This window comes from Falco cherrug, chromosome 1 (genome assembly GCF_023634085.1).
Source record: "Falco cherrug isolate bFalChe1 chromosome 1, bFalChe1.pri, whole genome shotgun sequence".
NCBI lineage: Eukaryota > Metazoa > Chordata > Aves > Falconiformes > Falconidae > Falco > Falco cherrug.
In genome coordinates, this window is record NC_073697.1 from 109,773,741 (window position 1) to 109,797,405 (window position 23,665).

Genomic DNA, 23,665 nt, shown 5'->3' on the forward strand with positions numbered 1-23,665 from the left:
GTGCTGTGCATTCGTTGGGAAACTGGAGCCAGAGTGGGTTTACTCTTTCACACGACAGAAAGAAAGGAAGGACAGAAACTGGGGAAGAGTTTTCATGGTTGGCAGGGTTTTTTACCCCTTCCATTGGCAGAGGTGAGTGAGGACGTGCTGAAGAGCCTCAGCTGCCATGCCATCAGTAACACCATGCCCATTCTCACGTAGTCTCTTTGCATGAGCTCTCAGTTTAGCTGTTACACCCTCAGCAGCGAGAGGCATGAAGGCTGTGCCGTAGGAAGGGGAGAGCTGGGGGAAGTAGTGGAAGTGGGAATATAAAAGAGAGGAACTTCACAACTCCATTTGGGCATGTTGTCTGAAATGTCTATGCATTCCTCAAAAGCCAGACTTCCTTGTGGAGGGTTGTGTGTATTTGTGCGTCTGGGGGAGGAGGTTTACTGCTGATTTAGTTCATCTGGCAAAGGTTACTCCGCTTAGCTGAGCTCTGGTGTCAGGAGAGCTGGTCTTGGTTCTTGACACGGATGTGCTGTCACTGGAGGAGTAGGACCAGAGGAACTCCCCAAGATCAGAAGACTTCTTTGGTTCTGTATTGATGGTTCTGGCCCTCTGCCATGCTAGAAAGCCTTTTTGTCGTGATGAAATGGTGGGAGTGAAGTTTATTGTTGCCTAAAGATGAAAATATTTGAGTAAGGACTAGGCTATAATGAATCACTGGAGACAATAGGAAGGCTTTTTATGCTTTCAAAAAGACTTTAAGTAGGAAGTGCACTTTGTGCTCATGCTAAATAAAACTTCTTTAAAAGACGTGTGAAGTTGTGCAAAACCAGGTGGTATCCAAATGGGACCAAGAAATGGCAAATGGCACACCATTTTGAGCACATCCCTTTAAAAGCCGTATTCCCCGAGCTCTGCTCCGGAGGCTGCTGATAGGGGAAGCCCGACTGTTACTTTTGCCAGTGCCAGGAATGAAACTTGAGCGTACACTTTATGCACTTGCATCAAATGTGCTGAACCCAGTCCTGGCAGACTTGCGAGCTTTTATTTGTGACTGGAGAACAGATTGAAGCTGCCACTAAAACTGTTGAGTACAAAAGGTCATTACTCATCGGTCCAGTCCACGTTCTTGTGTGAGCTTTGTGCTGAAAGGGTGGAGATAAGAAAGGGCTGGAATACCTGACTGCTAAAATCGGAATGTGTTTGCTGGTGTTGCAAGACAGGGCATCTGGTTTTAAGCATTATTCTCTCTCTTCCCTCCATTTCCTCCCCCAACATACTAAAATATCTTTATGTATTTCCCCCGCATCAGAAATCTGGGCGAACTGATTGACAGGTTTGTGGCTGACTTCAAGGCTCAAGGTCCCCCCAAGCCCAACGTGGATGAAGGAGGAGCTGTCCTGCCCAGCTGCGCTGACCTCTTTGTGTACTACAAGAAGTGCATGGTGCAGTGCTCCCAGCTCAGCACCGGCGAGCCGATGATAGCCCTGACCACCATATTCCAGAAGTACCTTCGGGAATACGCCTGGAAAATTCTGTCTGGAAACCTGCCCAAGTGAGTTTCGTTTCCCAAATGTTGCAGCACCGTCTGGTGAGACATTCCAGTGAGGACCAGATGCTTTGTGAAGATAATAAATACATACTTGTGATCACTTCTGTTTCACTCTCAAAGAAACCATGTAGCAACAATATAACTACATTTACTTCACAATTTTCTCAAAAGTTCAGTGCATTGCACTGAGAAACAGCAAGAGACCAAGTGGACATTGTTTTTCTTTTAAGGGCCCCTGGAGGATAGCTTCATATTTGGCTTTGACTAGTAGTCAGATTTACAGTTTCTTGAAGTTCCTTTTGAAATGCCAGCCCGAGTCTCTTTGGAGAGTTCTGGCCTGCAGAATTGCACTTACCCTGCTACTTGGGTAACTGATTTAATACTCTGATTCTTAGCTGCCTTAGCTCAACATTATACATGTAATAATTTATAATGAAGGTGGTTTATTTGTGTGATGCTAAAGTGCTTACTGGTAACTCGTTCTGCTCTGTAACGTTTTACATATGTGAATAAAATATGTAGATGTAAATCCAGTGGAAAGAAAGGAAATCATTATGAGTTTACACCAATACAGGTAAGTGTACAGGCTAAAGGAGCTCCTTGAGATATTGCCAGCCTTCACTACAGATAATTTTGTATGCTGTTTGCCATCTTCAGTTTGTTTCCCTTGTAAACCTGGGAGCAGCAGAATGAGTTTCTGAAACCAGTAAAATCTTTTACAGATGGAAGGGGAGAGAGTTACATCCAGACAAGTGGAAAGATAAATTTAATGTGCGTTCTCCATCAGACCTCAGTTGCATTCTTTATACACATTTTTTTGTGTGCTCCATTTTTGCTGTCCAAGATAAATATCACTGTCCTATTTTTTTAATGGATTTGGATTATAAAAGATTGAGAGGTAGGGAATTTCCTGACTTTGAACTGTTCTGAGTCTTTCTTTGTTGATACACAGCAGTTAATCACTGGAAGACAGTGGAAAGCAGCGGTATCTTTTATAATTTACTGTGTTGATATCATCAGTTTTTAAAACAGGTTACCAAAGTTTCAAATGCGTGCTGACATCTGTTTAGTACCGAGAAGATAAGTATGATATGCTGCCTGATAGTTACTGAGATTTTTCTGTAATCTTTAATTAAATTTTGAGTACCTGGCAGTGAGGGTGAAGCTTGCTGGGGGAAGCCGTATTCCACTTGCATCTTAATCTATCGTGTTGCCAATGAGCAAGTTGCCCTTTGCTGGAAGACTTGATACAAAGTTCTGTTTGTCTTTCTAAAAGATAATCCTTAACAAAAATAGCTGTTGTGGGTTTGATGTAGAATGACACTGACCAGTGTTGCACATGGCATTGGACTTTGTGGTCACAAGGGCTTTTTATGACATTGAAATCTAGTAGTAATTTTGCAGTGTGTGCGTGTCTGTACACCTGAAAGCCTTACAGGTTTTGTGTTTGTTGGGTTTTTTTCCCCCCAGGACAACTAGCAGCAGCGGTGGGCTCACCATCACTAGTTTGCTGAAAGAAAAGGAAGGCTCTGAAGTGGCAAAGTTCACCTTGGAAGAACTCTGCCTCATTTGCAGCATCCTTAGTACTGCAGAGTACTGCTTGGCAACCACCCAGCAGGTGAGCTTTCCTCTATAGCACCTCTGAGGTGGCACCCAGCAGCAGCCCCTCTTCTGTCACGAGATGCCGTGCTGCTCCCTCTTCAGGGGCAGGCTGCTGTGGAGACTGGAAGAGTCAAAAGTACTAAAATAGCCATAGTAGTGTCTGCTCTGCGTAGCATCCCATTGATTATTACACTATTAAATCTTTATTTCAAAGAAAGAACTGATTTTGTTGTTTCTACATGAGAAAAGTCATTTGCTTGTGATCTTGCTTTGCAGCATCAGTTTTAGATTAAATCCTTTTATACTTGTTACATAATTTGTTTTGGATTGGGGACCAATTTTTTTTTTTTTTTTTTCAAATACGCTTCTCATGGTTCATGATCTCCTAAAACAAGAAAGCCAGTAATTCAAAATAGGTTTGGGAAAACATGTGCATGAAATATGGGGGCAAAGTGGAGTGAAGAGAGGAGGTATTTATGCTGATATGCTTTGCACCCACAGTGCTTGTTACATTAAGGTGCTTTCAAAATGCCTCAGGTCAGTAGATGAGCTGTGATGTTTGGCTGTATCAAGGCCTCTCCACCACTAGAACTGGAAATCCTCCTCCTCCTCCTCCTCCTCCTCTGCAGTCTGGGCACAGGCAGAGTGTTGAAAAACATCTTTATTAGCAGGACAGGTGCCACGGCATTAAGCTAGTACATTAGCATGTCATACTAAAATTACATATATGACCTTGGAGGTTGACTTCTTTGAGGACACAATGCCACTGTAGGCCATCCTGGCAGGTCAGTCTAGGGTGTCCAACGAGCTTTCCAGTGTTCACTGGCTGAGTTTTGGATATAGTCTGGGCACAGATTAGGTTTTAAGAGGTTGATTTTGCCAGGACATAAGTTTTCAAGAATGGCCATTTCAAGTCAGAAAGCTGATCTCTCTGTTGCTTGTTTTGTTTCCTAACAGTTGGAAGAGAAACTCAAAGAAAAAGTGGATGCAAGTCTAGTGGAGAGAATCAACCTGACGGGAGAGATGGACACTTTCAGCATGTATGTTCAGCAGATGCATCCTCCCACAAAGTTTCAAACATCCTAGTTTGTCAGCCAGATGGTGCTGGAGTAATACAAGCCCAAGATCCCAGTGCCGCAGGACGCAGCCAGCAGTACGACCCACCCAGATACACAGCGTAGGCATGGGCATTTCCCTGGTGAAGGAAGGGTCACCCTTTGGCTGGTCCAAAAGCAGCGGTAGTACAGACTTGAGGTGTAGTTGTTCCCCATCGTCCCAGCCAAAGGAACAAGAGCACTGGAAAGGGGAAAGGAAACAGTGAGTTTCCATTTGAAACATCATTTGCATCTTGGCAGCTCTGTGAGGTGGCTGTTACATTTCAAGAAAGGAAGCTATTTCAGTACATTCCTTCCTGCTTTAACTTCCCACTGTTAATCAGCAGCCTTGTCAGTATGATCAAACCCCATTTCAGATGACATAAAAGACTGATCCAATCTTATATTTGGGGATTATAATTGAGAGAAGATTACCATTCATTAAAATAACTTTTCACGTAACGACGCTAAAAATATTCTCCTCTAACATCCACTCCTCTCCACCACTGACAAGCAGACTGAATACTTTTTGAGAGAAGGAAATGGAGGCAAAAAAATAATTCTTTTGCCTTACATCAGACAAAAGAAAAACCTTGGCAAAGCTGGGAGAATAATCCCTATCACCAGCTCTCCTTCTCCCTGAAGCTGAGATTCAGCCCAGATAGCAGCAAGATTTTTTTTCAGATGATTTCCTTCCTGTGATTCCTCCTCTCTTGCTCCAGTGGGCAGGATCCCACTGAATCTCCATCCAGGTTTTTCACATGGTGTTAGGCTCTGTTCCAGGCTGCAGAGTCTCCCTTCCCTTTAGATGTTTCTCAGACGTTTTAAAGAGTGAATCCCTGACCGAAAGCTAGGGTTGCTGTGTCAAAGCAAGCAAAGTAGCTGGGGAGTAGAAATAAAACATGCCATATGATGGGGTTTTCTTAACGTGGACAAATAAGGGTGAGTTTTGCATTTTGTCATGACCTGTCTTGAGTTGCTGCTCAGTTTCTCTGGTGGCTGACTCACAAGGTGGTTGGTCGTAGGCAGCCAATATGATGTATTTTGGAAATCATGTAAAAGTATAGTTGACATCTTCTGGTTTGGACAGCTTTAAAGTTAAACTGACAGGCCTGATGTATCTTGTAGCAAAGGCTTTTTAATTGACTTTCGGTCTGTTCCAGTATAGCGCTTTGTCCAGTCTTCTGTCAGTGTAAGTCATTGCTATAAACCTCTCTGGCGTTTGCTCATTCAACATCAAACAAGTTGTTTCTTTGAGGGTTTGATGTTAGGCATGGTCATAAAGAAAGTGATAAAACACTGCTGTTTACATACCTGGGAAAGTGTTTATTCCTTCTCAGAAAGGAGAGTGCAGAACCACCCCAAATGTGTATGAAGTGATCAGCTGGGGCGGGCTGGGGGTGGTGGTGTGTTTACCCCTGGGGTGGCTAACCATGTTCTTTAGGAAACGTGGGGAAAATTATGAGCTCTTCTTGAAGCTCAACCAAAGGAAAAGTATTGTCATGTAAATCCAGGAATCCAGGGTTCCCACCTCCTGCCCTACTGCTCTGTTGTGAGATTATGGGCAGCGTTCAGAGACCCCTTGAAAGCCTGAAGTGTTGAGCCTGCCATAGTAAGAACTTGCCGTGCTAGGACGATACTGCTCATTTATGGCCTCAGCTTCCCAATCTATCAGCTTCTGTGCTTTTGCCAGGGGTTGTTAGGAGGATTCAGTAACTGCTGCTGAAGTACTGTTATGTGCTGCCTGGGGCAAAGGTTTGAAGTGGCTTCTAGCAGAACCAGGGTGCGAGCCCTCTTGGGGCGTGGTGATGCTTTGCATTTGCAACGTGCTTCTTGCTGCACCGTTACTCCTCTACAGCAGGTGTTAATTTTGAAGTGTAGACAGATCTAAGTTTCTCTCCCTGTTTGCAATCTTGTGGTTTATAGGTGAGAACCTGTACTTGGTGAGCCAGCTTGGGACAGCTTCCTGACATGTGGAGGCTAGTGGTGAGGTCGCTTTTTATCCCACTGCGAGGTTGTGTTTCATTTGGGTGCTGAATCGCGACTCTTTCCTACAAGTCACTGACAGCAGGTGCCCTGCAGGAGTCAGCTGTGCCCAAGAGCTGGTTATTTCAGTTCAGCTCCCTTGGCACTGCCTGAGCTGGTGGAATCCCCCAAGGGAGTGAATCCTGTAGTGCCCAGCAGAAGCAGAGGCACCAGCAGAAATGGTCACAGGCTTTTTTTATCCTAATGCAAGTTTCAGATCGTGTAACTTGAAGCCAGTAGTCGCTTTGTCTGCCATACTAATTTTTCCAACTAATTTTGGATGAGTTTGCCTTTACAAAAAAATTAATTGCTCTGAAGGAACACTCTTTTATTTGACATCCTGTTCCAGTCCTTATGTGCTAGAGCTCTAGGAAAGGGAGCAGATGACCTCTGTGCAGAGCAACACCCAGATCCCGGCAGCAGTTAGGAGTGGGTGATGCCATATCTCGATGAGGAGGGGGACAGTTAAAAGTATTTTGAACCGTGAGCTCCAGAGTAGTACCCAGAACTTCACAAAGAAGACGAGGGGGTGAAGGATGGTTCAAGGAAGCATTGGTCAGATTTCTTCTAGATCTGCGATTCCCATCTGTGCTACCAGCATGAGAAAGAGCAAAAGTAAAACCCAGTTCTTACGTATATAATTCTGGAGTTGTAAACAGGCATCTGTGGCAGATTTACAGTTTACACTGTTTTTAAAAACTGTACTTACTTAGTGAAACACAGTCACTTATTACTTCTGGCAGCAGTTGTCTGTAATGCGAGTGCTGGGTTACGTGCCCTTGAGGGTGGTCTGAGCTGCTGCAGACAGTGTTTCTTGGCTGTTGTTTTAGGATCAGTTGCACCTTTATGCACATTGTAATATGGTGGCATCAAATATGTCTCTAAGCAATATCACGCTGTTAAAAAAAAAAAAAAAAGAGGGGGGGAGGCAGGGAAATGTGTTTGACTAATGTGTCCTTTAGTCTGGTGTATGTCTCAGAGAAACTCAAACAATGGATGGCGGCAATCCTAGACATAGTGTAAATAAGACCTCTGCCTTGATCTTCTCAAATGGGAGACACATTGAGAAGTCATACAGATGTACTTTTATAAATCCTCTTTACATACTCCTGTGAGTAGTAGACTGTTGACTGAGTAAGTGGAGAGATGATAAAATGTTAGTTTTATGCAGACTGGATTAAATTCAAAGCCAAGTCCCAGTCTGGGCTTGGTACTCAGGGGTTTCTCTTCTTCCCGATGAGAAGGTGGGAGTTACCCCACCTGACACCTTTGATCTCCAGCCCTTTCTATGTGTCACAACAGAGAAAAGTCAGCTGTAAAAAGATGTCCTCTGTATGCTAAAGCCCATTGTATAGCTCCCTGACGGACAGCTTGCAGAACTTCCCGGCTTCTTTTCAGTCCAAGTTTTAGCCATGCATATTCACAGCGTAATGCTACTGTCAGCTAATAGATGATTTTCCTCTCTTCAAATACGCCAGTTCTGGCACTGTGTTGCCAAGTTCTATTCTAAAACTGATGCTTGATTTTTTTTTTTTGTTGTTTTTTTTTTTTTTTCCAGTGTGATCTCCAACAGCATACAGCTGTTAGTGCAGGACCTGGATGCAGCCTGTGACCCTGCCCTGACTGCTATGAGCAAGGTAGGGGGTGGATTTGTTTTGGGAGCAGGTAGCCTTAAGATGCTTGTGGAGTTCTTGTTTGCTTTGATTGCTTGATTTCACCACTGACATCCTTTTACGCTGCCTTGACACTTAGCCGTGTATAGAATTCTTGTTGCTTCTTAGAGCAGCAATTGCTGTATTTATAAATATATCCTTCACTCCAAAACCTTTTATTATTCAGATTAGAGCTTTCTGTCTTTTGCAGCACGTTAAAACACACAGACAATGAAATACTTTCTGTAAGTACATAAGGCTTTCTCTTTCCACTCCTAATGCCAGTGAGAGCCTTTAAAAATGGGAAAACTTTTGTTAACATGAAATTTCAAATACACCTTCTCATTTGCTGTATTCTTTGTGTTCTTTGACAAGGAGTTTTCCTAGCCTGCTTGTTTGCGGCCGTGAAATTGAGGTACTCAAAGGGTAATATGGAACTGAGATTGAGCCCTATTGCTTCTGTGATCCTCTCAAGGACATATGGAGCCGTTCCTAGAGAGGCCCATATGATTAGTGTGTCAGGATTTTGTTGCAGTTATGCTGCTGGCTTTTATACGTTTGAAATGCAGAGCTGTGTTTTCTTGCCAAAGTATTGTGAAAACCCAGACTGCTTTAGACAGAGGTGAAGACAACAAAAGTGGATTGAACTATTTTTTTAATTAGAAATATTAAACATAGAGCTCCATTTTTGTAGGATCAACACACTGTCTTGCTGCCATGAATTTTAATAGCTTTCTGCTTTATGATGTATTCCAGCTGTAACTAGCCCCGCCACCCCCAGCTAATATTTGAAGTGGAATGCAGCTGGTAATAGAGCTTGTACATGTTCCAAATGAAAAGAGGATTTCCCTCCCCCCCCCCCCCCCCAGTAAAATAACACTGTTAGGAAGGGCTTGGCACTTCAGGTGTTGCATGTGTGCCGTGTCAGTTCCTTAGATCTCGTGGACCTATGTAGCATAGTAGTATTTGAATCACTTAGCTCTGACTGTTTATACCCAAGTAAACCACAACCTTGAGAAAGCAGCAGCTGGTAGGCCATTTATTTTTGTCTTTGGAACACTGGTAAAATGCAGCACATGTGATGGGACTGATGATATATAAACAAGTTAAGTGTTATGAAATTAGCTAAATAAATACTTGTCACTTGTGCACACATTCCACTATTTGCATCAGACAGAGTTGCTTTTATGTGATTTTTACTAGGCTTGGGTTTGGTGCAAGAGTGTTTTCCCTCACCCACCTCCTCCCTTTCCTTCAGGGCTGGGTTATTACTCTGACAGTTGAGCAAGAAATGCATGTAATTATTTAAATGCAGACTTAGTATTTGTAAGTGTAAAATTTCAGTCTATATTAAAGGAGTAAACACTGTGTGGCTGATCCATTCCAATTTTCCTGTACTGGGAAAGCATATCTATCTCAAGACCCATACTCCACTAGGGCTCTTCCTTTGTTTAGCTTCTTTTCATTTACTTCATTCTGGTGTCCTCCAAGATTGAACATTCCCAGTCTTTTGTTTGAGTCTGGCTTCTTTTTTTTTTTTTTTTTTCCCTTGCAAAAACGTTCAGTAACTATAGAGGTAAATTAAGAAATACTTAAACCTCTAAATCCACTTTGGCTACAGGCCACTTTGAGAGACTTAGCACAGAAAACAGCATTGTGGATATTGCTTTCAGCTGGGAATGGTGCTCAGTTTCCCTGATTCTTTACCTCATGTGTTCTGGAAGAAATGCTAGATGATGAGAAGGCCCCATATTACAAAGCTTGTGGGTGATAATCTTTACTCAGACTTTAGAGCAGGTATAGAATGATGAAGCACGGCTGTAGGACGGGGAGCTGGGTTGTGAGGTGGGAGAGGAATTTTCCCTAAACCCCTGTTGTCATAGTCTGGATAACAAAGTACTGTGAATATGTTGTACTGATCTGTAGCTTAAGTTGCCTGGTGTGCTTTATTTTTAATTGTTGGGATGAGGGAACTGCTAATCTGCATGGGATATTTTTGCCCCAGTTAAGTTTATGGATTACACTGGATAAGGCTTGATTTACTTGCTGAATTAACCATCAGTTTATATGTAAAACTGTGCTTGTAAGTGGGGCTGGGGGACATTTTAGTGACTCGTGTCGATCGCTTGCTGGTTTTTTATATTTTGCTAAAACCATTTGGCACAGCTGCAATTTCCTACTTCCTTACAACTGAGTGGACAACAGCAAGTGCTTAAACATGGAGCTTTAATAAACTCCCCAATACATACGAGGGAAACCCCAAGAGCAGAGCAATCGGGACTGCCAGCTGCTAATTAAAAAGTCAGCGTGAGTGCATTTTAGCCTTTAAGTAAGGTACAGCACGCAACATTGCAAACCAAAACCGGTGGCAGAAAACAACAGAGTGGGTTTCAAAGGCGGCAGTATCCGCTGCCTGCAGCCCGCTGGCTTTCCTCTCCCCTCCCACTTCTTCCTGCATGAGCAACATGGGGTCAGGGTGCTGGCCTGGTGGTTACAGACGCTCCCCGTGCCCCGTCTGCAGCCTGTGATGCTGTGATGCTGGCAGGTGGGATGCTACTGAGCACGGGGAGGCTTGGAGGCTAATTCCTCTTCCGTTAAATCATGAAGCAACCCCTTTGCTAGAGACCCTTGTCAGTGCTTGACATGGAGGAGGGACCTGGTGGGGTTCCTGGTTTGGCCCTGTCACCCCACTGGGGCCACGGGGACATGTGGGGCCACGGGGACCCACAGCTGGGCAGACCCAGGAGCGCTCTTGAGCCCCCACTACGCCCAGAGGCAGCGCAGCTCTTGTCTTGTGCCAAACCACCCCAGTTTTGCTCGGGGTTTCTCTTTTTTCCTTCCCTTTTGTAATAAAGTGCTAAACCCTCGACAGCCCAGTGTTTTTGTTGTAAAAACCAGCTCTGAAGGTAGCGCCAGGTCCTGCTCTTACAGGTGGCCACAACACCCCATGTCCTTGGCGGGTGCCAGGTGCCTTTCGGCTGCTGCTGGGGCACCCCACGTGCTGGGCTTCTCCCTTTGGCTGCAAGCACGACGCCTCGCTGCTCCTGTTCCTTGGACTCATTTATTTTCAGCTTGTGTATGTAAACTATGTGGATATCCCAAGAAAAACACAGGGCGAGGGAAAAAGAGGAATACATTTTAAATGACAGGAACAAAGCTTTTACCAGAAGAGTTGGGCTCATATTTCTTCTGATGAATTTTCAGTATGTGTACTGTTTCTTTCATTGCAGCTACTGGTTGGGGTGTGTTGCTTTTTTTTTGGGGGGTGGGGGGGTGTTGGAACACACCCACGTACACACACACAAAGGGCTATTTTTACTGTTCGTGCTTTAAAGGTCTGGTTGTAAAGTATTGCTTTTGGAATGAAGACCAACCAAATGAAAAAGCTACTGTTTTGTTGTTGTTGCAGTAATTCAGCTCAGCGGTCCCTTCCCACTTTCTGGCCATTCCCACTATGTGGGGATGGTCTGTTGGTGGAGAATCGCTGCCTGTCAAGAAGGGCCAGGGCTGGGAATGTGTGAGTCCGTCAGGGAGACAGGCACAGCGGATTTTCTTCGCATATGACAAGTACCATGAGGAGTAGAAAAGTGGTTGGCTCTTAAGTAATCTTCCAATCGAAAATAAGACGGAACAAAAACCTGTAGAGCAGGTGATGAGATGTCCCTTCTAGCTACCCGGGTGATGTGAGATAAGCAGGTTGGGGTTTTTTTTGGTTTGGTTTACATAAAGACAGTTTTGGTAGGACAAGTGTAGACTCTCTCAGATACTGTGATTTTGCAAAGAATTTGGCTTCTCTTGCCCATTAAATCACTTTAAGCTGCATGTTGTTTGGATGGAATGGAATTGGCTGGGTTGCAGGGGGCAAAGTAGCCATAATTAAATTAAAACCAGGAATAAAAAACTTTACATGCAAAATCCAGAACTTGAGAAAACAAGTTTGAGGACAAACACCCCCCCTCAAAAGAAAAAGCTCATCTTCTGCGTGTGCCCAGTTTCCTATCCAGATTTCTTATGTTTTCCTCCTGTTTTGTCTCCAGCATGAGAACAGCATCTCCAAACATTTGGAGCATGTTGCAGAGTGTGCACGTCTCTAAACAGTAGCAGAGTTAAGAACACTTTTCTGGACGCTCGTGTTGCTCAGTGAGACTGTTACATACATAGATGCTTGGCCAGGTCTTACCCTGCCCAGTTACCTTTTGGGTTTTGTGCTTTTCCCCACGTGATTTACTCTGTGCTCCCTGTGTACTGCAGATGAGGCTCAGAGAAGGTCAAGGGAGTTGCACATCTGGCTTACAGGGGCTGTTCTGCTGCATTTCTGCTGACGGTAAATGAAAACAAAATGGGAGGTTGAGTAACTTCTTGTTTTGTATATTTTTACATATATTTGGGATGAGCTGAAGTTGGCATCCTAGCTTATACACCCAAAGTGCTTTCAGTGTGAGCTGCGCTGGTGTAGAGTGCTTTGGACTTTAAGGCTATTTCTACCTCTTCCATCTATCTGTCATCAGTCTCACCAGTATTAAAGTTTTGGCTGCCATACAGGAATCCAGACTTTGCAAGCTTGCAGATATTTTCTCAAATGCCTGTAATCAGGATTTATATGGGCACTTCATCCCAGCAAACTGGAAACTGTTAAATATTAAGGCAGTCTGGCATGCTCTGAAAGCTTTTTTCATCCTAACGGTCCCCGTTCGTGTAGGTTACCGGTCACAATCTCTCTGCCCTGGTGCCAAAAGGGCTGTTCTGGGTTTTCTTTGTATCTTGTTGTAGAAGGGTTTTGCTCAGTCAGTGTAGTGACGAAGAACTTGACCTTGGTGGTGAATTGCTGGAGCAGTCTCTTGATGATTCCTTAGAGATCTTTTGGCAGGAAGTTCGTACAGTTTTCCTTACCTGTTGCTTGAATCTTAATGATTTAAACAGTCTTTTTGGTTGTTTTTTCCCGTTTGTGCAGATGCAGTGGCAGAATGTGGAACACGTTGGTGACCAGAGTCCTTATGTCACCTCAGTGATTCTCCACATCAAACAGAATGTCCCCATCATCCGCGACAATCTGGCCTCCACGAGAAAGTATTTCACTCAGTTCTGTATAAAATTTGCAAAGTAAGTTAGCAACGTGGCACAGAGTTTATCAAGCTCTCTGGTTCTCACTAGTCTGTTTGTACATGATTGTTTGCTCTCTAGCTTGCAGCATCAGTGGCTGTTAGTGTCTGGGTGAAGACCCTCTCCACCCAAGGAGAGCACAGAGGGAGGTGGGGTAGGGCAGCAAACGCCAGCAGCTGCTGGCAAGGTTAAAAGATCCTTCACTTTCTTGTCTCAAGTTTCCTGCTGAGGCAGATTTTCTCAGCTATTTCTATTGATTGGTTCCTCCTTATGTGCCTGAACCATCCCATAAAATATTGTGATGATCACTGTCTACTCTTTGCCAAGTACAGAACATTTTGGGTTGGACATATTTAAAAGGCTTTGAACATCTGAATGTAGACATGACTCTTGCTCTGGGAACCTACTTTCCTTGCAGTGATAAGAGGCTGTGGTGCTTCCAGGTACTGAGAAATTTGGTGCATCATCTGCCCAAAAATAACTTTTCTAATAGCTATAGCGCTGTAAGGAGGGCATGTGTGATGAGTCTGTTCTGCCTTCACAGTCTAAAAGCTGCTTTTCTGTGCAAAAATAGTTTAGTAAGGAGGGGAAATAGACATTCAGATTTGGGGGGTAGTATGTGTGTCTTCCTGGCAAGTCACTTAAAGTTGAGCAGCATGAAAGAACTGGAAGATGAGGCAGAAATACCGCTTGCCTCTGGATTCAGGGTTGAGGGTGCAACCCTCCAGCATCTCTTGGACACCCGAACTTTGAAGCTATGTGTCTGACACAAAAATTCAGTTCTTTGGAAAGATACTTTGAACTCTTCCCTACTGCCTGTGGCCAGCTGAGTTTTACATGCCAATGCCCCAAGAAAAACCCTCAGGAGGACTCTGCCAATTGTAGCTGCTGCTTTTGGTGTTGCATGTGACTGTGCTAGTAAACTTGAGAGCAGTACCATGCATATCATGTGTCACTCTAAAATACCTTAACGTTTCATTCATCTGGAATAAGCTAATCATCCTGAAATAAACGCTATGGCCTGGCAGTTGCTGTTTGGGTTTCAGGCTGGAGCTTCAGCTCCTGCTTCGACAGGGGAGGATGCAGTAGGCTCTCCTGAGAACTGTTAGTTTTCGCAGCAGGGAGACTGGCCTGAGAGTTTCATTCCCCGTCTCTATCTCAGGGTACTCATTACTTTGCATTAAGGAGCAGTTGCTGATAAATCATATTATGACGTTGCCCATAATCACTGTTTGAAGTGCTGTCTCAGTGAAAATTTATTGCACTTAAGCCTTCTATGTGGTTACGCTTGAATTTTATATTGCTAACATGGTGATGAATAAAAAACCCCATTTACTCAGCTGTTCACAGCACACTCTTAATACCTCAGCTTAGTTGCCTCCCTTTTAACTTTATTGCTAAGCACATACCAAGTAAACTCCAGATAAAATACCCAGCTCTCACATTTGAGTAAAGTTCACATCTCAGCTGAGTGCCATCCCAGCTTGTTCTACAGAAGAGCACAGAAACCTGCAAAACTGCCGCTCCACTTCAAGGCCTTTTTTAAGACAGCTACAGCTCTGATCGGCAGCATGCTAAAATTAAGGCACAGTCCTGAATTCACTGGGCCATGGATCAGGTGCAGAAATTAAAATCTGGTTCCTGAAGATGGGTTTTGCCAGATCGTTTTTAGAGTCCTGTACAACCTGGTTTTAAGGAGAACTAGCCCAGTGGTAAGGGTGTGCTGATCCACTTAAAATGCTTATGACATTTTAATGCATACAAACATTTGTACTTTTGAATCTGAGTTCTCATGGAATGTGCTGGTCTGCCCAGTGTAAATACCTGGCTTTTTGTGTGCTCCACAACACTGAAAATCCTTTTAACAGGCATTGTGCTTCCCCGTATGTTAATGCCTGTATCTTTTTGAACTGCCAGCCACTTCTCAGCTCTAATGGATTGTGTAAAGCGCTGGTGTTGAGTTACAGGACCACAGGGGAGAAGGCATCTAAAGTCACTAAATTTAAAACTGAGGGATCTGAGCCAAATCTGGAAGAATTAAAACGGCCATCAGAAATGGCATCAATCCTCTGAACTCATTTGTCATTTTTGCTTTGTTTTGACCAATATGCAACCCTTACTGCCTTGAAACGGTGAGAAGCAGCCAGCTTTCCGGGAGGCATTTGCAGGCAGGGTGAAGGGCTCTCTTCTCACTGCACCTCGGTCTTTATCCTTTGAAACAAAAAACCGCAGCGGTGAAGCCGTGGCTGCTGCGCCGGGATGTGTTTGGGAAGTGTGACCTGACCTCAATGAGGAAGAGATTAGAACTGAGAGACAGGAAAAACAAACAGCTCTCCCACTCGCCAGAAAAGCAGCTCGTCCATTACAAACAGCCAAGCGTGGTGGGTCGCTGCAGCAGGCATCCTTCCAGTCGCTCTGGCCTTTGCACCATGCTTTCAGTGAGAGGAGTTAGGTGGAAGGAGATCATGATGAAGAGGCTCCTGGAGGTTTTGAGGCAGTGAGCTGAGCTAAGCCTGGGCAAGCCTGCAAGAGTGGTCACCACCTTGGCGGGTGGCATAAAGCTGGAAACCCTTCTCAGCTGTAATGACTCAGTAACATCAGGATGCTTTGAACGATGTCCTGCAGTAGCTCATCTCCCGTCGGACAGACAGGCTGTGGTTGCATCTCTGTCTGCCTTGCTTAGCAAGGCATTGTGTTCGATGCATCATCCATGCAGGGGATTAGGAAAACACAGGCTTTGGCAGAGCCACTCCCGTTGGATGGGAGCCTCTCAGATGCTGTGGTTTCTGTGCTTTAAGTTCCCAAGCTGTCTTGCACTGCTTTATTATTACACTGGGGACTTGTCTGCTTCTATGGAGGGTTTGCTAGATTCAGTTTTATAGCTGAAACTGTAAATGAATTCTGGCATCCAACCTCGTTCTGTGGATGTGCAGGGAGTAAAGGCATTTAGAGTACAAAACCTCGTGCAGAGCATTACCATTGAATACGCACGTATTATTTGCATCAGGATTGCCTGCTGTATGCTAAGAGAGCCAAGTGCTGAGTCCAGCCTAGGCAAGAGACTCAAGCCAATTTTTCAGTTAAGTGCAACTGCTCTTGATGGTCTCTGCCAGTCCAAAAAAAAGAAAAAAAAAAAAAAAAAAAGAAAAAAATACCAGAGCAGCCCTTGGATCTTATGGTTTGTCTTGTCTGTCCTGCTGGAGTTGAGAAGCTGTTTCCAATAAGGCAGCGTGAAATAACAGGCATGTGGGGATGGAAGGTCGCTTTACCCTTCTGCATTGATGGTGGGTGGCCATCCTAAGGGGCCTGGGAATTGTTTCGTGCAAGACAGAATGCTGTCAATGGGAGACCATGTGGTTATATAGAAAAGAAGATTAAGAAAAAGGGGAGGGGGTCCTTTGGCTGCTGGTCTGCCCCCCTGCAGAAAGAAGGGCTCACCCTATTTCTCATACACAACATGAGCATTAGCTCCATGCCTGACCTTAGAGAGGGGAAGGAGAATTGGACCTACATGCAAGATCAAAGGTACAATTAATTTCTTCCGCTCTTCTGCTCGTAGCAAGCTGCTGCATCCAGAGCTGCTACCGATTGATCATTTCACAGGATCACCTAAGCTCCAGCTGTGCTTGGCACTTGCTCTCTGGGAATTAGTTATACACCTGAAAAATGGAATTCTAAACCAGAGAAGTTGCATCTCTGCTGTAATGCTTTCGTGCAAGAGGAGAAGGGGCTTGTTTTCCTCCTCGTATTTGTACTTTGTTGCCAAGATTGTTTCTCTGGTGGCCAAATTCAAAACTGTTTGGGGCAGCCCAGTAGCTGATTCTCAACAGCAGTTTGAAATTGTTCTCCTTGACATTTCTCCAGGAAAAGATGATTCACTGAGAGAGGTCGTGGCTGTGTCTGAGGGAAGGGGAAGGGAAGGAGCCTTTGCTTGGAAGGACTCTTCCTTGAACCATTTCTTTCAATTTGCTCAGCAGCTTGGCATGCTCTGTGCCTGAGTTACACTTTTGTCGTTCTTCCCTGAGAAAGGCTGAAAAATAAACGTCCTGGCTTAGAAAACAGGTGGCAGGACAAACAAGATGCTGTCCGTGCTCCTTGTTTTGTGGGAAGGAAGCAAACAGCTGGACAGATGCAAGGGGGAAACCATGCTGAATTTAGATCATCACCATAAACAGCACCTCATTCAAAAGGGCAGAAAACAGACCGACTTGTATGAACTTAGGACAGAGCCATTAAAATGTAAGACCTGCCACCAGGTCATGGACAAGGTCCTGGAAACGTGAGCCCTGGAGGCATTCAGCCAAAGAAGGCTGTGTGAAAGAAACGGAGTAGATTAAAAACCAAGGCAGCAAAAGGAAGGCGAGAGTTATGAGTGGTATGATCTAAAATCAAGAAGCAAAAAGTTGAAACCAAAGCTGGTGCTCTGGAGTACGTTGTCCAAGGTGGCAAATACTGGTCTTCCATCCTTGCCACGTTCTCCCCAGTTGAGTCTATATACCGTAGTTGTTTTGCTGAGTCTGAAGTCTGCATTAGTAGAGTAATGGTGTTTTCCTTTTCACAAAACTTTTTCTTGTCTTGGTTGTGTTGGCCTGAAGCTTTCTGGAAGAGTGCCTTTCCAGGGCCCAGCAGACCTCCAGCCTTGGCTGGACCTCAAGTTCACTGTCTAATATGCGTGTTATGGAATTACTTGTATGCAGTAACATGTAGGTTCTGGCTACAATTGAGATACTTCCACTCCATGAATAGCTCTACTAATCCTGACATGTTGCTGTTTTTATGATGTACAATAGTTTGTTTGCTTGTTCTTGACCTTGTACTGCAGTACTTCATATATAGTTTATAGCAATTTGTTTACATAGAGTATGTGTGCAGCCTCTCAATTAACTTTGAGATCAGTGTGGATTAAAGCAAAAGAAATGTACCTAGGGTTTGGGGTTTTTTATTTAGTATACTTAATGTGTCTGGGATCAGCTTGAGAACGAAGCACTTCCAACGTCTTTGTGGAAGGCCATCCTGGTTTGTTTTTTGCATGGTTTGTTTACCACAGAAGACTGCCTGACTCCAAATATTCACATGTAATTGTGTCATTTTGTATCTCTTCTCTGCAGCTCCTTCATTCCCAAGTTCATTAACCATCTCTTCAAGTGCAAACCGATTAGCATGGTGGGCGCAGAACAGGTAAGGAAAAGTAGCTGCATTGGCTGCTGTATTTTCTGACTTTTGGGTTCAAGAAGGCAGTTTTTGGTAAAAAGGGGCAGAAAGCTGAGCTGCGACTTGAACTCTGGTGCAGCTGAGGCAACAGGGATACACTCTGGAACAGGGCAGAGTGAACCAGGTTTATAGGGACATGCAGTTGAACCGGTCCTGGGAGAGGGTTCCTAGCCACCTTCCCAAGGAGAGGAGTTCTCGCTTTGCCACTCCCAGTAACAATAGCACAGAACAACAGATCTCTTACATACCTGTCTTAAGGTGTCATGATGAGATTGTCTTCAGTGTGCTCACACAAAGGAAAAGAAGGTTGCTCGTGGCAGAAACGATTGCAAGCAGCTCCCGTGTCCTTCTCAGAAAGACTGTGTGTTTTCTGTCCCGTCCTTTCTCAAATCTCCCTCTGCTGCTGCTGTGCCTTCTCCCAGGGTTAAACTCAAGCCTGTTGCTTCTCTGCTCAGAAGAGCTGGGGCATGGTCAATGCATAGTCTTTGGATGGTATGTGCTGCTGCTTTTCTCCCCTTGAAGAAGCACCAGGGTGGAGAGGACCTGTGCAGTAACGGCTTTAATGCTTTGTTCATGCATGTGTCTGCTCCTTGAAAGAAATTGATGTAGGAAGCATTATTTGGAGGGGAAGTGAGACAACAGGAAAACTTTACCAAAAAACCAACAACAGCCCCAACCCAAAACCCCAGGTGTCCAGGCAGTTTCTCACCTCAGGTAGTTTAAACACCAATACCTTTTTTTTTTTTAATAAGTGTTGAACATAAAACACACACAGTGCTTGGTCTCATGTGACCGTCTGTATGCCAAGAGTAGGTTGGTTCCTAGGTGTTCCCCGCGCGGGCCCAGTGACGGCGGTGCTCAGCACCATGTGCCTGCGGTGGCAGCATGCCAGCTCCCAAGCAGAGCACTGCCAGGTCCTCCCAGGGACTCTTAAGCGCTGCTCCCAGGTGCTGGCTCCTTCCTTTCTGAGGAAATAAAGCCATGGGAGCCCAAGGGCTCCTCCACAGCCTGATGGTGGTTTTGCTAGAGCCTGCATCCTGGCTGAGTTCCAGTGAGTGCAAATAGGTTTTTGCCTCCTCCAGTTTGCATGCTAGTTGTGGATGGCTGCTGTCTTCTTCCCAGAGGTGTGGGACGGATGGGGTTGTGGAGGTGTAGCTCAGTGTTTTCTCTGTTCTGTCCCAAAAAATTGCTAAATGAGGGCCCAGGGTTTGGTGGGAGTTTTGAATGTCACTAGGCAAGTGATGCTGCAGTGCCTGGAAGGCAGGACCTTTCCTGCATAAATGCCTTCCAGGCCTGGCTTCCTCAGACATTGCAAACACACAAGTGGCGGGGAAGAGTTGTTCCCACCTCTGCGACTGAGTAACTGAGACCCACAGAAGCAACAACGCAACCCCTGGGGCTCGGGACTGCCCAGCTTTCTCCCAGGAACCTGCCTCCCTGTTGCTCTGTGAGAGCCGTAGATACCGCAAGACGGTGAGACGCAGCCTCAGGGAAGGAAGGACGCTGAATTATTGCCACTCAAATTAACGTAACATTTCTGTTGAAACACTGCCCCTTGTCAGAGCCCCCGTCCTGCGTTGCACGTGGGTGGGCAGCACAGGGTATTTATTGTCTTGAGACCATGGGTGCAGCTGCAGGGCTGGGACCCTTCATCTCCCACCCTGTGGGCTGGGACCCTGCTACTCTGTGAGGATGAGGTTTGGATGAGGCAGGCTTTCAGCTGTTCCCTGCACATACGGCTGTTCCCCTGTGGGCTAATTAGGAGGAAAAAAAAAAAAAAAAAGCAAAGCAAAATCATCCCTAATGGGACTGCCGTGAACTTCAAATCAGTGCCTTAAAAGCTGCTTGGGTTTTAGGCATCAAAGATGGGTTCTGAGCAGTGTGTGTCTGCAAAATGAAACGCGAGCTTTACATCAAAACCTTCCTCTTTCTTAATGGAAAGCAAATGAGTGAAGCACAGTTCCTGCTCATCTTGTGCGATGAGCAATAACCTGAGAGTGATTAAATGAAGTCTCTCTCTCTCTTTTTTTTTTTTTTTTTTTTTTTAACAAGCATCTAAAGTTATTAACCGGTTGCCAGCAGTGGGCTTGTGTCTAATGTTAAAAGGTTTTAATATTACTGTATTGGAATAACAGGCCCAATTTGCTACTTTAAAGCAGGCTGGGAAGGTTTCTATTAGCCTGATTCACAATGAATATATCTCATTTTAAGTGGGACATACCTTCCTGGGGTTAGATGTACAGAGGTCTTCAGAAGCTGATGTCCTCTCTCTCCACAGCATGTAGGTCCTCAATTGCCTTAGCATCTTTTGAACACACCCCTGGTCACCCATTGGCATCTTCCTGCACCGGTTTCTCTCCTTTGGTGCAAATGTTGCTGTGGAATATGCTTTCCTGGCCTTCCCAGTCCTAAACACAGCTTTTCTTGCTGTTTGCTAATAATCATGTTTGAAATCTGGTGGTATTTATGGAGGTGTTCAGTGCGGGGAACGAGACCTACGAGGTTTCGCTTTCTGTGTTTGTGTCTCTAACGTAATAACAGCTCTCAGTCTCTGAGACCTGGAGTGGATAATGAGGGGAAATAGGGTGAGGGGACGGAGCCTGTGAGTGCTGTGGCTGTGGGAAAGGCTGCAGAGTGCACAGGACTCCTATTAGACATGAGCAAGTTTATGTGGGAAAGATGTGTATTCCCCAACCATGGAAAAATCTTCCATCTACGGGATCCTTCATAGACACACAGGAATCCAGCTATGACAGCCTGAGTTGACATCAGGCTCCAGCAGCTCCTGGGTGCACAGAGCTGCTGGTTTATGCTGTGGTTTCCTAGCTTCCCAGGACAAGATTGATGGCAAAGCCTGAAACAGGCAGCGCACAGCAATGATACGCTGCCGCAGATAACAGGGTCCAGATTTGAACTGGCGTGACCCACTGCCCCTCCTCCTCGGCTCTGTCCTTTGTATTTGAACTGAATTCCCACGTGTGCTGAAAGCCATACCAGAAATGCTCGTATTGTGTTGTGCGGTGATGGCTGGGGGGTTCTGCAATGCCCGTGATGTTGTGTATTGCTCCAGAAAAATGAACTTCCACCTGCTCCTGAGAGCCCCTCTGTAGGGAATGCACTGGGTATGCCGACAGCCCAGCAGGCTTTCACGCTCGCTGCTGTAGAAATAAATTGTGCTACTCTTCCTCTAGTGTGATTTTGGATTTCTGTCCACTAGGCTTGTCTCCCCTCTTCAGATGTACCTTGTATAATCAGAAGAGTATGGTATTTGGGGTAATTTTGTTCTAAGAAACCCTAACCCATAGCATTTTGTCATCAGACAGTGCTTTGTCTGGGCTAAATTTCAGGCTGCTGCTTGCTGCTTATTTAGCCACTACTCTAGTAAAAAACAATGTACAGGCTGTGTGTTTCAGTCTGCCACGGAGCACAGGCTATTGAGCTGTTCTCAGCGTAGCTGTACTGTGTTGTAGTTTTCTTTTTAAAGAAAAAAAACCCCAAAATGAAGTGGTTAAGTAAATGCAGAAAACCTGACCCAGTGGGTGGCTGGATGCAGGAGGAAGCATGGTGTTAATTCATTTGACCTCAGTATTTAAATAATGTTACAGCTACAGGTAATTGAGACTGTTTCGCTTTATGCTGTCCAGGGGAAGAGGACTGGAAATCCATGCCTGACGTGCCAGATCTTGAGCTGCCATAAGTCATTTCAAGTCAGCAGAGCAGTACTCTGTTAAAATCAACAGATGGTGCTGACACGTAGCCACGGGTGATCGTGGCTCCTTGACTCTCATTACGTGGGTCAGTCCCTCCTGTTCCTGCAGAACCATTAGCAGGACTTCTTCCAATGTGGGAAGTGTTAGAGTTTTAAGGATGTTGGATTATAACAGCTAACGGAGCTTGGGAAAAGGGACCTGAATAACAGGGTGCGATTAACTATTGCAGCTGCTGCTGGACACTCACTCTCTGAAGATGGTTCTCCTGGATCTGCCCTCCATTGGGTCCCAAGTGGTGAGGAAGGCTCCTGCCAGCTACACAAAGATAGTGGTGAAAGGCATGACTCGGGCTGAAATGATCCTGAAGGTAACTCAAGACTTTTGATAACCTGCCAGCCAGACTGCTGGACTGGGAATCAGAGCAAGCAAATTCCAGGGGGCCCTTCCTTTAGAACGCGGCAATCTGCAATTGCACATGAACGTATGCGAGCTTGTCCGGGTGCGCTGCCAGCTGTTCTACAGAACTGGCTTAGTTGCCTTGGGTTTGCCCCCAGTCTCCTTTAAGATTGCATTTGAGTTTTCACCCTCGTTTTTCAAGGTAACCAAGGGCTCAGGTTCTGCTCACTAGGAGAGCTGGGGCGCTAGATTCCCTCAGGAGCTTGTGAAAATGAGAGCTAGCATCCATAAGTGTCTGCCACAGGGCAAACCCTCCAGTTCAGGTTACTCCAGGCCTTTGTGCAGACTCCATCGCGCAGGGAAGCCAAGCCGTGCTTGAGTCACCTGTTTACTGTCTAGTGTAACAGCCAGTGCAAACATGTCTGGGTTACTGTATTCACCAGAGTCCTTTTTCATTTTCCAGACCTGGTGCCTGGAAAATGACCCAAAAGCAGTGTGTTGTCTTCATAAAAAGTAACAAGCAAAGCAATCTCCCCTTCCCCCCTGTTGCTGGCATAAGAAGTTGGGTTCAATCCCAGGAGAAGGCATGGGAGCTGTGCAGTTGTACCCTCCTGGGCCATGGGATTGCCCCCTGCTCACTAGCAATGCTGTGAAGATGTTCCTGCAAGTGAATTAGTGGGACCTAGGGTCAGGCAGGACAGGCAGCTGCCAGCCAGACCTCCTGTAAAGCACAGCCAAGGCAAGGAGGAGGTGCGGAGCCCGGGCTCTCCTTGCTTGCCTGCTGCTCACTGTGGCTTTGCTCCCATGCCCAAGGTAATGTCACAGCTGAGTTCGTGTTCTGCGTTCAGAAATGAGTTCTACAAATCCGTGCTTTTGGAGTAAGGAGACTGAGATGTTAGTGGATACATTAAAGCAAGTCTAAATTTTCTTAGATATGACCTGAAGAAAAATACCGTGGTACTGCAGACAGCAGGGCAGGGGAGATTGGTGCTTGTTGCACACAGAAACGGGTCTCTCCTTGGAGCTTGTATGGGAATCAGAAAAGTAATGGAGTTGATTTGTCTACCCTTAACATCACATTGGCTTCATAGGGATTGAGGTGAAAGCAGTATAGGAAGCACCTCAGGCAGGGAGTGCAGGCTGCGGAGTGCTGCTGCTCCTCAGGCTGTGCCGTAGCAGCGTGGCTGTTTTTTTCAGACATCCTCGGCTTGCCCTGCTGCTGCATAAAGCGCTTCTGCTGGCCCCAGCTGAGGGCTCCCTGTCAGTGTAACTAGTAATTCAGCAGCAGTACGCTTCTGGTGCTCAGTGCTCCACAGAGCTGTTTTACAAAATAAG

General features: G+C 45.4%; 1 protein-coding gene across 7 annotated transcripts in view; it reads left to right on the forward strand.

Moving 5' to 3' along the window:
* The window catches only part of VPS53 (VPS53 subunit of GARP complex), a 67,427-nt gene that overhangs the window by 38,536 nt on the left and 5,226 nt on the right, over nt 1-23,665 (forward strand). For all 7 annotated transcript variants that reach the window (XM_055718968.1, XM_055718972.1, XM_055718988.1 and 4 more), the window contains 7 exons: nt 1,301-1,543; nt 3,011-3,158; nt 4,100-4,182; nt 7,820-7,898; nt 12,865-13,013; nt 18,122-18,191; nt 22,164-22,301. In XM_055718968.1, the coding sequence (XP_055574943.1) occupies nt 1,301-1,543; nt 3,011-3,158; nt 4,100-4,182; nt 7,820-7,898; nt 12,865-13,013; nt 18,122-18,191; nt 22,164-22,301 (910 nt within the window). The remainder of the gene's footprint in view (nt 1-1,300; nt 1,544-3,010; nt 3,159-4,099; nt 4,183-7,819; nt 7,899-12,864; nt 13,014-18,121; nt 18,192-22,163; nt 22,302-23,665) is intronic.